Source organism: Dipodomys spectabilis, unplaced genomic scaffold (genome assembly GCF_019054845.1).
Source record: "Dipodomys spectabilis isolate Male_0828 unplaced genomic scaffold, ASM1905484v1 ptg000179l, whole genome shotgun sequence".
NCBI classification, from domain to species: Eukaryota; Metazoa; Chordata; class Mammalia; order Rodentia; family Heteromyidae; genus Dipodomys; species Dipodomys spectabilis.
This window is the reverse complement of record NW_024870856.1, coordinates 6557890-6571131: the sequence shown is the minus strand read 5'-3', so window position 1 is coordinate 6571131 and position 13242 is coordinate 6557890. Positions and strand designations below refer to the sequence as shown.

The 13242-nt window shown below is 38.4% G+C and overlaps 1 protein-coding gene across 1 annotated transcript in view; it reads left to right on the top strand.

Annotated features, from left to right (window-relative positions):
* The window catches only part of Marchf6 (membrane associated ring-CH-type finger 6), a 77574-nt gene that overhangs the window by 37368 nt on the left and 26964 nt on the right, over positions 1-13242 (top strand). The window contains exons 10-17 of the mRNA XM_042695163.1: positions 1645-1696; positions 2486-2544; positions 3951-4031; positions 4276-4344; positions 4429-4503; positions 6347-6481; positions 9529-9648; positions 10625-10725. Coding sequence (XP_042551097.1) covers positions 1645-1696; positions 2486-2544; positions 3951-4031; positions 4276-4344; positions 4429-4503; positions 6347-6481; positions 9529-9648; positions 10625-10725 — 692 coding nt within the window. The remainder of the gene's footprint in view (positions 1-1644; positions 1697-2485; positions 2545-3950; positions 4032-4275; positions 4345-4428; positions 4504-6346; positions 6482-9528; positions 9649-10624; positions 10726-13242) is intronic.

Here is a 13242-nt window from a genome sequence, read left to right as displayed (position 1 = left end):
GAGCTCAAACACTTGATTTGCCAGACTGCCTTGTAGGAAGCTTAACAGCTATTTGTATTGACACCCTTCCAGTTGGATTTATGAATAATTAGACAGGGAAAGAGAGTAATATTTTTTCTTTTTTGTTTAATTGGTGTGGGGCTTGAACTCAGGGCCTGGGTGCTTACCCTGAGACTCAAGACTAGCACTATATCACTTGAACTATACTGTCACTTCCAGTTTTTGAGTGGTTAATTGGAAGTAAGAGTCTCACAGGGACTTTTCTGCTTGAGCTAGCTTTGAACCACCATCCTTATTAGATGGTAGCTAGGATTACAGGCGTGAGCCATGGCACCTAACTGAGAGTAATCTTTTTTAAAAAGAATTATACTGTGTCATCCCTCCTGGAAGAAGAAAGGCCTAGATGATCGGGTTTCTAGTGATTGTCAGCATGGAGCATGGTTGAAGTGTTTTTGACATAGTTAGGACAGTCATCTTGAAGGTGGTAATATATCACCAGTGGACTAGGTGCCAAGTGAGAATGTGTTTCTGAGGATGTGTTTAAAGTGGTAGGGTACTTGAGTGTGAATTCAAAACTCCAGTACCACCTTCTTCCCCAAAGGAAGAAAACAAGCCCATGCACCTAGGGAAAAGAGGAAGCAGAACAGAGAAGAGCCAGGTAGTTTTCCAAGGGGCAGGAGCCAAGCAGCAGTGACCTTTCCAAAGTCATGGAAACAGAATGGATACTGCAGTTTACATTCATATGTTGTTCAGCATCTGTGTGGATTTCAGATTTTTCTCCTTGACATTTTTCAGCCTTATTTAATTAAAATGAAATGTAATTTATAAAAATCCTGAGTTCAAACCCCAGTTTTAAAAAAAAAATACAAAAATCCAGAGTTTGGTGAATTATTTCTCAAAAGGAAATGTTTATAAAAATTTATTTTTTCAGCTGGGCGCCGGTGGCTCACGCCTGTAATCCTAGCTACTCAGGAGGCTAAGATCTTAGGATCACAATTCAAAGCCAGCCCGGGCAAGGAAAGTCTGTGAGACTCTTATCTCCAATAAACGGAAACCAGAAGTGGCACTGTGGCTCAACTGGTAAAGTGCTCGCCTTGAGCTGCAGAACTGAGGGATAGTAGCGTCCAAGCCCAGCGTTCAAGCCCCACGACCAACCAAAAAAAAATTTTTTTTCTACATGTAACATTGTGAACATTGAGTTTCTGATAAAAAGTGAAAAGTTGTACCTAAATTGCCAAACTGAAATATAACAAAGAGGGGAAATTATGATTATTGTTATTATTATTTTTTTTGTCAGTCATGGGGCTTGAACTCTGCTGGGCTTGGGCTCTGTCCCTTCACTCTTCAGCTCAAGGCGAGCGCTCTACTGCTTGAGCCCACAGCGCCACTTCCAGTTTTCCGGTGGTTTATTGGAGATAAGAGTCTCACAGACTCTTCTGCCAGGCTGGCTTTGAACTGCGATCCTCAGATCTCAGCCTCCTGAGTAGCTAGTACAGGCATGAGTCACTGACACTGGCTGGGTAAATTATTTTTAACACTTATCTGAAGTTTAGCTATAACACTTAACTGTAGCTAAATAAATAGAATAGTCCAATTTACCATACCAAATGTGAATGGATTTTGCCTTATTCTCTTTTCCTTTAGGAACATGTCTTCTGGGTGGTGTCTTTAAATACACTGTTCATTCTTGTTTTTGGTAAGATGTGTTTATGCTTTTACTTCTTATGTATTGTAATAGAAGTTTGATTTCCTAGAAGTCTGGTCAGAAGTTTTTGTTTATAATTTAGGAATGTTAAGGAATGTACAATAGAGGTTTAAAGACCAGATCTCTAATAGATTCACTCTGACTTTCTGATCCAGTGGTGAAGTCATACCTTTTCCACTGATCTGCTATGGGGTTAAATTACTGTTACCATAATTGAAAATAATTATATTTACTTGAAAAAGTAAAATTTGCCCAGCTTGAGGAAAATAGTATAAAATGTTTTATACTTATGAATATGTATATATAAAGTCTATAAATGAATGAAAACTTGGTGAATTTTTTCTCAGGCGAAATGTTTATATAAATTTACTTTTTTCTACATGTAACCTTGTCAACATTGGGTTTCATACATTATCTAATGGAAAGTTATACTTAAATTGCCAAATTGAAATTTAATATAGAAGAAAATTATTTTTATCACTTAGTTGTAGCTTAGATATAAAACTTAGCTATAGCTAAATAATTAAAGTAGTCCAATTAAATATATCAAATATTTGCCTCTTTGAGTTTGTTCAACATGGTCTCCAACTCCATCTACTTGTATACAAATGACATAATTTTTTTCCTTATGACTGAGTAATATTCCATTGAGTGTGTATCATATTTTCTTTATCCATTCATCAGTTGTTGGACACCATTCAGCTATTGTGAACAAAGCTGTAATAGACAGGTACTTACTGTTTTGATTATTAGACTCACTGAGTCTTTTCCTTCCTTTAGCATTTTGCCCTTATCATATTGGTCACTTCTCCCTTGTTGGTTTGGGATTTGAAGAACATGTGAGTATAAAACTTTCACCAAGCTTATCTTCATCAGTCATTCACAAATTATTATTTTCTGAGCTAGTAATATTCTGAAGAGTTACTTTATTTCTGTCTGCTCTGTGCAGAGGGCTTATTTTCTTTTCTTAGAAAAAAAAAGGCTAGCAGAAGCCAGCCTGGGCAGGAAAGTCTGTGAGACTCTTATCTCCAGTTAACCACCAGAAAACTGGAAGTGGTGCTGTGGGTCAGGTGGTAGAGTGCTTGCCTTGAGCTGAGGAGCTCAGGCACAGCGCCCAGGCTCTGAGTTCAAGCCCCACGACCGACAGAAAAAAAAAAAAAAGCTAACAGTTGCTTCAGAGATAGTTAAATCCTGTTGCTAGCTAACTGGTATGTGTGCAACACCATAATGTACTGTGTTCCTGTGGTGGACTACTCTTCTACCCAGTGCTCCTTTCTCTCCCTGCCTCAGGTGACCCATAGTGGATTTAAAGAGGTAACAGTTTGACTGACCAGTTTGTAAAAGGGAATAGAATATCTTAGAATAATAGGCTATCTTGTTTTTTAGAGAATTCGCTTAAGTTTTCTGTCCTTAATTTCTAAAGTAGATAGCTTATTAGATTACTGTTTATTGTAGGGGTCTTAGACCTCTTTTAAGGAAGAGCTGACTTGATTCTGTTTTCACTTAGGATATAGAAATTACATTCAAGAACCTGAAAGGTTCATATGAGTGTTTTGATAAATTTTGACTTTACAAACTGTTACCATTTGCTTCTTGAGAATCTGGAAAAAAAGATAAACATGGGCCATATTTGTCATTCTCTAAAGTCTATTCTGTGTCACTAAGAGTTTTGCAGTTACTTCTAAGGTAGGAAATAGGGTAGGTTGGCCAAATTGGGTGGTATGCTATTGTTTAGCAATTGGCCTTTAGCAAATCCTCAGAGTGAGCTAGTAGCACAAGTTATAATCCAGTGGTGTTTTTTTTTTGTCAAATTTAACTTTCTATTATTCTTCAATATTTCTTGATCCTTTAGTAACATTTGGCAGCCCAAAAGGGATTTGATTGATTGATTGATTGATGAACTCAGAGCCTGGACACCGACCCTGAACTCTTTTGCTCAAGGCTAGCCCTCTACTACTTTGAGCCATAGCACCTAGTCTGGTTTTCTGTTGATTAATTGATGATAAGAGTCTCAAGAACTTTTCCTGCCTGGGCTGGCTTTGAACCGTGATCTTCAGATTTCCACTTTCTGAGTAGCTAGGATTTCAGGCATAAGCCACTAGTGCCTGTCCCAAAGGGGATTTTTATAGGTATTTTCTAGTTAAATATTGTTAAGAGACCTTACTTTTTGCCATCTACATTGTTTAATTCAGTGACAAACTGGAGTATAGGCCATGTAGTAAAGCTCTTTGTGTTTCATTTGCAGGTTCAGGCATCTCACTTTGAAGGCTTAATCACAACCATAGTTGGATATATACTCTTAGCAATAACACTGATAATTTGTCATGTATCCTTTAATGAACCAAGTTGGGGGTACAGTAATATTTATATGGAAGAGTTGGTCTCATTAAAAACAAAGTTGTTTTCTTTCACCTTGTTCTCTTAGTAAAAGTTGAAGTCTTTGTGAGTATGTGTGTACATAATGTGCAGAAAATGAATTCTGATCCTTGGATGTATTAAGTTCAGTTTAAATCATTTCCTGCTTCTTTGTACACTTGAGTGTTCACTTTTTCCTTGACTAGGTGCTGCAGGGTTTGGCAACGCTTGTGAAATTTCATAGATCTCGTCGCTTGCTAGGAGTCTGCTATATTGTTGTTAAGGTAATTTGTAAGTTAAAACTGGAAATGGATTTTTTGTCTCTTTCTCTCATTGGATGATATTTCTGACCTTTATTTTTGCTTTAGGTCTCTTTGTTAGTGGTGGTAGAAATTGGAGTGTTTCCTCTCATTTGTGGCTGGTGGCTGGATATCTGTTCCTTGGTGAGTTTATTTTATCATATAATTTCATAATTTCAGTTTACAAAGGAGGAACTATTTAGAATGCTTGCATTTTAAAAGAAAGTAAATATTTGATAATTTGCTTATTTTTTGAATCATATCACTGTAGAATATTCAGTGGCTAATTTTCTGTACTTGATTTTTTTTTTTTTTGGATTTTGCACGTATGCTTAGGATATTTTGATAGGAACTATCTTAATAACCATTGGAAATTTTTCTTACTCAATTTGCTCTCTTAACTTTGTGATAATGCTAGCTATTTCATTAAGATGTTAAACTTTAATGACTATTAGTGATAATTAAAAATATGTTGTATATAGAAGAACTTTGGTTCTAAGACTAACATTTAACCTTCCACCTTACTATTGGTTAAAATTTCTTGTGAATACAGATCTTTGTCTATATTGATCAAAAATTGTTTTGTTTTGTTGGTCAATCATGGGGCTTGAACTCAGGGCCTGGGTATTGTCCCTGAGCTTCATTGCTCAAGGCTTAGTGCTCTACCACTTTGAGCCACAGTGCCACTTGCTATTTTCTGGGTGTTAATTGGAGATAAGAGTCTCACAGGCTTTACTGCCTGCCGGGGCTGGCTTCAAACCTCAATCCTCAGAACTCAGCCCCCTGAGTAGCTAGGATTACAAGCGTGAGCCACCAGTGCCCCGCTCAAAATAGTTTTTAAAGCTGGGTACCTGTGGCTCATTCTAATAATACTAGGTACCTAGGGGGCTGAGATTTGGGGGATTGCAGCTCAAGATCAGCCCAGACATATATAGTGAACGTTTTAACAGCCAACAGCTATATAAGGTAGCATGTGCCTTACCTCCCATGTAGGAGACTGAGATTGTGGCTCCAAGACAGCCCATACACAAAAGTCCACAGACTATGTCAGTGGCAGGAAGTGCCACATGGTGGCATATGCCTGTCTTCTCATCTACAACAGAAAGCTGAAAATAGATGGTCCAGATCCAGGTGAGCACCTAAGCAGGAAGCCAGATGTCTCAGAAAGAGCCAGTGTACCTACGTGCTGGTGGCTTATACCTATATTCTCAGCCACTCAGGAGGCAGAGATCTGAGGATCATGGTTCAAAGCTAGCCCACACAAGAAAGTCAGTGAGACTCTTACCTCCAGTTAATCATCAAAAAGCTGGAAGTGGAGCTGTGAGTCAAGTGGTAAAGCACCAGCCTTGAGCAAAAAACCTCAGAGACCGTATCCAGGCCCTGGTACAGTAAAGACAAAAAACACGAGTGTAAGAAAGAGCTGGAAAAAAGCCGGGCGCTGGTGGCTCACGCCTGTAATCCTAGCTACTCAGAAGGCTGAGATCTGAGGATCGAGGTTCAAAGCCAGCCCGGGCAGGAGAGACCGTGAGACTCCTATCTCCAATAAACCACCAGAAAACCGGAAGTGGCGCTATAGCTCAAGTGGTAGAGCGCTCGCCTTGAGCTGAAGAGCTGAGGGACAGCGCTCAGGCCCAGAGTTCAAGCCCCACGGCCAACCAAAAAAAAAAAAAGAAAGAGCTGGAAGCATGGCTTAGTAGTAGAGTGCCTGCTTAACAAAGCCTGAGGCCCTGAGTTTAAACCCCAGTACTATCAGAAAATAAGCTTTAAAAAAATTAACAATAACAGTATTAGTAAAACTGTTGTATACTGATTGGTTTGTCATTCTTTATGTTGAAAATTTTAAAATGTTGTATACATGTAAATGGCAGTAAACTCTGCACTTTGAGAAAATTGCACCTCGTGTAGATTCTTTAGTTCTTGGAAGGTGGAAATATTACTTAGGCAAATGTAAGGTAGTACGAATCTTACCTGTTCACTTTTGGCTTAGGAAATGTTTGATGCTACTTTAAAAGATCGAGAACTGAGTTTTCAGTCAGCTCCAGGGACTACGATGTTTCTACATTGGCTAGTCGGGATGGTGTATGTGTTCTACTTTGCCTCCTTCATTTTGTTACTGAGAGAGGTAAGTTCAGCAGGGAAATGCTGACACTGCATGCTTTTGAAAAGGAAGTTTTTCTTTGCCGATCAGTCATGCTTAAAGGCTATAATGGTTTCCTGACACATAGTTTGTGGTATTGGAACTTAGCTTGGTTGTTTTGAACTATTTTCAGATGTTTGTGTCAAAAACTTGTCAATGTAAGCTGGGCACCTGTGGCTCATGCCTGTAATCCTAGCTACTTAAGCTGAGATCTGAGAGGATTGCCATTCAAAGCCAGCCCAGGCAGTAAAGTTTGTGAGGCCCAAATCTACCAAAAAGCTAGAAATAGAACTGTAGCTCAAGGGGTGGAGCACTAGCCTTGAGCAAATAAAGCTCAGGGACAGCACCCAAGCTCTGAGTTCAAGCACAGAGGTCGGCACCAGAAAATAAAGATGTTGTCAAGGTGAACATTTTAAAGATGATTAGATTGAGGAAGTACTTTATCTTGTGCCTATCTTACTTACTCTATAATGTAAACTCTTAAGTTTGTGGACTAAGATTAAAGGAGATATACTGGAAATAATCCCAAAGGATAAGGACTTAAGAATTGAACATGTAGAATGGTTTTGAAATAGGTACCTTGAGTATAGAATTACAGTATAAAGATCCACTATGATGCTAGTTTTCTTGCCATCAGTACCTTTACTAATGCAGTTTTCAGAATCTGCTTCTTAATGATTTGAAGATGGAGAAAGCAGATTAGTACAAACTCGGTATCAGATTGTGTCTTACATGCAGGGGTAATAGTGAGAAATATAGGCATACTTTCAGTTCTCAGTTCTTGGGTATGAACAAGATCATTAACAAGTCAGCTTATTCTACTGAAACTGGTGATGGAGATGTGCAGGGCTAAAGGAACAAATTGACATGTACAGTGGGGATTGGATACAAAAATCACGAAGGCTGGGGCTGGGAAGGTGGCTCAGTGGTAGAGCGCTTGCCTTGCATGCATAAGGCCCTGGGTTCTATTCCTCAGCACCACATAAGTAGAAAATGCCGGAAATGGTGCTGTGGCTCAAGTGGTAGAGTGCTAGCCTTGAGCTGAGGAACTGAGGGACAGTGCCCAGGCCCAGAGTTCAGGCCCCACAACCGACAAAAAAAAAAAATCATGAAGGCTGAATGCTGTTTTCTGTATACTTTGCTCTTTGAAAGAGGCAAATCATGCAATGGAAGCTTGTATTCTTTTCTTTGAAAGAAGTGACTGAACTAAACAACAAATACAGTGGAGGGGAGGACTGAATTCAGGGCCTTGCACTTGCTAGGCAAGTATTTTTCGATTGGGCTCAGATCCCCAACCTCCTCGAATGAGTTTTTCAAAACTACAATTGTCTGAACTCTTTTTTTTTTAAATTATTTTTTATTGTGAAAATACTGTACAGAAGGGTTACAATTACATGGGCAAGATAATGAGTACATTTCTTATCAAGCATTGTAGCCTCCTCCTTTGTTTCCCCTTCCCATCCCTTCACAGCCTCCCCCTGCCCCCCATTAACTCTTAAATTATACTGTTAAGTGGTAAGATACAATGTTTTATGATGAATTTTAAATTTTGTTAGCGTGATAGAATTTTGTTGGTAAAGAATCCTAGTATTAGCTGGACACTGATGATTCTTACTTGTAATCTCTGTTCAGGAGACTGAGATCTGAGTATCTCAGTTCAAAGCCAGCTTGGGCAGGAAAGGCTGAGAGACTCTTATTTCTAGTTAAGCATCTAAAAACTGGAGTGGAGCTGTGGCTCAAAGTAGTAAAACACTAGCCTTGAGCAAAAATGCTCAGTGACTACTCTCAGGCCCTGAGTTCAAGCCCCAAAACCAATTAAAAAAAAAAATCCTAGAGTTAAGCCTTAGAGATCCTATGTGAGGGTATGACTCAGTGCTAGACTGCCGGCCTAGCACATGCAAGGACCTAAGCTCAAACCCTAGTACTACTCTACCTTCTGCCCTCCTCACCCACCCCCCCCATGGGGACAAAAACTCTTTTAGTTGGAGAAATAGAGATTTTGGCAAATTAGATACTTTATACAAGGTATATTGTAGAATTACTTGAATCTTGACAGGCTAGAACCCAGACTCACTTATTACTTATTACCATTAACTCTCATACAGTTCTTGTGTGATGATTTCCCATTTAGAAGGGGAAGAGGATGTAGGGAATGAAATAAAGACAGAGTATAAAGTGTTTCTTAATTAAGATAACTTTTTTTTTTTTTTTTGGTCGGTCGTGGGGCTTGAAGTCTGGGCTTGGGCACTGGGCACTGTCCTTGCACTCTTCAGCTCAAGGCAAGCGCTCTATCGCTTGAGCCACAGCACCACTTCGGTTTTCTAGTGGTTTATTGGAGATAAGAGTCTCACGGACTTTCCTGCCCGGGCTGGCTTTGAATGGCGATCCTCAGATCTCAGCCTCCTGAGTAGCTAGGATTACAGACATGAGCCACTGGTGCCCAGCTTTAAGATAACTCTTTTGGGGAAGCATAAGACTGAAATCAGATCTTATGTGGACATTTATAAATTGCCAAGTAATGCAATTACTACAGTAATACTAACAGTTGTATTTGATACAATAATATTACTAGGTGGTATAATAACAGTATGTACTAATGGTTGTATGTATTCAACACAATAATATTGCTAGGTGATAAGTAATAGTATGTATTAATGGTTGTATGTATTTAATACAATAACATTAGGTGCTACAGTAATAGTACTAATAGTTGTATGAATTCAACACAATAGTAAAAAGTAATAGTATGTATGAAATTACTAGTGGTTGTATTTGATACACGAGGTGATAAAATAATAGTACTAGTAATGGCTGTATTTCCCAACTTATATTTCTTTATAAGTTAGACCCAATGAATCACTTATAAACATCAAACAGAGCAGTTTTCTTAGAGGTTCTAGTTAGGACTTTCTTTTTCCTCATGAATTTTCTGGGGCTCATTTTAGATGCCAGAATAGTTTTCTGTTAATGTTATAGCTCATGTACAGAGCCTGAAGATATTACTGAATGTTTATAACAAAATATATTTTCAGGTACTTCGACCTGGTGTTTTGTGGTTTCTAAGGAATTTGAATGATCCAGATTTTAACCCAGTACAAGAAATGATCCACTTACCTATTTATAGACATCTCCGAAGATTTATTTTGTCAGTGGTGAGTAAATCTTCAGATTAAAAATTTTCACATATATGGTTATTTTTATTTATATATATTTTTTGTTTTGGGAGAATATTTTTTAGATCAGGAGGACAGCATATTGAATAACATATCTAAGCTTTTGAAGAGTTTGTCAAGTATTTGTCTTATTGTTTATATTCTTCAAAATAAATAATAAAGCAAAAATGCCAAATTATGAATTTGTCATAACTTGTCAAATTGTGGATGCCTATATTACATTAAATTTGCAGTAGTAACTATTAATAGGTTGTCACATGTGGTGGTGCATGCCCATGTTCTCAGTACTTGGGAAGCAGAGTCAGGAGGAATGTGAATTTGAAGCCAGACGAGGTTATATATAGCAAGACTTTGTCTCAAAAAAGCAAAAGGGACTAAGGTGGGAAAATCAATAAAAAATAAGCCTCTATTGAAAGAAACTAAAAACTCTACCCCAACTGGAAGAAAGAATTGCTAGTTAAATCTTAAGTTTTTCCAAAATACAATTGCTTTCTTTGTAAACTTAATGATTGATTTGATGTCAGTGCTGGAAATTTAACCCCCCCTTGTGTGCTGCTAATCAGGTGCTCTACCTAAGCTACCCCCTTAGCCCTTTTGGAAATTTTTATAGCCTTTAATATAGGTCATGTCTTACATGGTTACAGGTAATTTATTTAGTTGTAATGAGTTGTACTTCTCTCTTATAAGAGAGAAGTACACACTGTTCATTGATTACCCCGTGGTTCTTATCTTAGTTCTTGTGACTAGAGAGCAGGGCAAACTCTTCTATCGAGAAGAGTAGCCATCTTCAGCATACAGTTTTACCCACTGTGACCCAAGGATTTCTTGTACAGGGGAGGATCACTCCACTTTTGAGTGACACCGGCTTGGACTTGGTTGCATATGTTTGGAAGCCCACTTTTCTTCATGGGAGTGACAAGTACTTACAGTGGGGTTGTGTCATTTCTTTCTGCAGATTGTCTTTGGCTCCATTGTACTCCTGATGCTTTGGCTTCCTATACGCATAATTAAGAGTCTACTGCCTAATTTTCTTCCCTACAATGTCATGCTCTATAGGTAAGTTTTGCTTTTAATTTTTTGTGGTTCTGGGAATTGAATGCAGGGGTTCATGTATGTTAGGACAACTGTGCCTGCATCCCTACATGGAAGTCTTGAAAAGTTAGAAAGCTTTACTTATCACTGGTAGGATTTAATACTCAGATTACAGCAAACATTTAAAATATACATTTCTTACAGATTTTAGAAATCATCTCACAGTTACATCTTGTCATATTGTAGATCACATGAATATTAGTTTGCTAGTTTTTTCTGCATATAGTGTGTATTTGTTCAGCATTGGAGTGTTTTACCACTTAATGGGAGTATATTAATAGCATCATTGAAAAGCACACCATAAGGAATGAAGCCAAAGGTGCACATTTAATTATGGATTAAGAATAGGATATAGGAGTAAAGGAGGGATAATAGAGTGTGTGAATATGATCAAAGTATATTATGTGTAGATGTTATGATGAAACGTCTGTGTATAATATATACCAATTAAGAAAACAGGATGTAAGGTTTAATTTTAATTTACCTGTGGCCTAATCTGTATACTTCTTCCTTATAGTCCCTTTTTAGTGGTTTATACTGTCCCATAGTATCATCCCTAGTGAACACAGGGGGCTTGCTTTCCCAAATTTACTTCTATACATCTTTTAAGTATTGTCAATTCTGATGTGAAGATCTCTTACTGATCCATTTGATATACCTCTTACTTAAGCCCCTTTTTTGCTCTCTACTTACAAGCTATTTCCTACACTGCTGCTTCTAGCTTGTCTAAATATTTGATTATGTTACTCCTCTGTTTAATTATAAGCAGTTTCTGTGCACTATATATGATATTATCTAGATCAGTAGACATGTTATAACACTGCCTATTAGCATATTGTCCAGCATTGTCTTGGGTCCAGTCGTGGGGCCTGAACTTTGGGCCTGGGCGCTGTCCCTCAGCTCTTCAGCTCAAGGCTAGCGCTGTACCACTTGAGCCACAGCACCACTTCCGGCTTTTTCCTTTTTGCTTATGTAGTGCTGAGGAATCGAACCCAGGGCCTCAGTCATGCAAGGCAAGCGCTCTACCACTAAGCCACCTTCCCAGCCCCAAGTCCAGCATTGTCTTATATGGACTTTGTTTCGTAGCCATGTCATGCTGCTGTTGAGTTTTTCACTGTTCCTTTGTCTTTTATTTATATTTGCTTGCTAAACTTTTGTTTTTGCTCAAAAATCCAGTTAAGATTTTATTTCTCCTGGGCTGGGAAGGTAGCTCAGTGGTAGAACGCTTGCCTTGCATTCTCGAGGCCCTGGGTTCGATTCCTCAGCACCACATAAGCAAAAAGGAAAAAAGCCGGAAGTGACGCTGTGGCTCAAGTGGTAGAGCGCTAGCCTTGAGCTGAAGAGCTGAGGGACAGTGCCCAGGCCCAGAGTTCAGGCCCCACGACCGGACCCAAAAAAAAAAAAAAAAAGATTTTATTTCTCCTAACCAACTGTCTCCATTGTTAAACCTAACTCTTTTTATAGCATTCATTATATTATATTAAAAATATTTATTGTTTTATCCAGGATAAAAGAAATAATTTATTTGCATCTTAATGTCTTATAGCAGGACCATAATTGTTCAAAAACAAAAGGTTTATTGTTGCATATGCAGTAAAATCTCAGATTTGTATTCATTAAATTAGAACTCTTAATTAAATTAGATTTGTGTCTTGATTTTTTTTTAAATGGCAGAAAAATACTAGGGACTCATTCAAAATGGAACATGTCTTTTACTTTTTAAACAATTACTCTTGAAATAGATTTTTTTTTAATATATATAAGGTTAAGACTTTTGTCAGTTTAGAGGTTAATTCTCTCATTTTTTACTTGAGAAATAGTGTGAGATCCAGGAAACAAAAATCTAGCTCTACGCTAGCCTTGAATTGAAGAATTGAGGGAGTGCCCAGGCCCGTAGTTTAAGCCCCATGACAGACAGTAAATAAATAAATAATCTGGCTTTATGTACTATTGGGGTAAACCCATTGGGATAAATAGGTTATACCTTAAAGTTTACAAAGCTCTTTTTTATTCTAAGTATTAGAATTTAGGGTTCAAAATATGTGCTGGATACAGTGAACAAAACAAGAATCAAGAAATCCCTCAGCTTGGCATCAGTGGCTCACATCTGTAATCCTAGCTCCTCAGAAGGCTGGGATCTGAGGATTACTGTTTGAAGCCAGTCTGGTCAGGAAGTCTGTGAGACTCTTATCTCCAATTAACCAACCAAAATTGGAAGCTGGGGCTGGTAAGGTGGCTCAGTGGTAGAGCGCTTGCCTTGAATGCATGAGGCCCTGGGTTTGATTCCCCAGCACCACATAAGCAAAAAGAGAAAAAGCCGGAAGTGGTGCTATGGCTCAAGTGGTAGACCACTAGCCTTGGGGTGAAGAGCTGAGGGACAGCGCCCAGGCCTAGAGTTCAGGCCCCACGACCAACAAAGAAAAAGAGGGAAAAAAAAGGAGTTAGGGAAGATTGCTCAGTAGTAGATGGAAATATCACGGT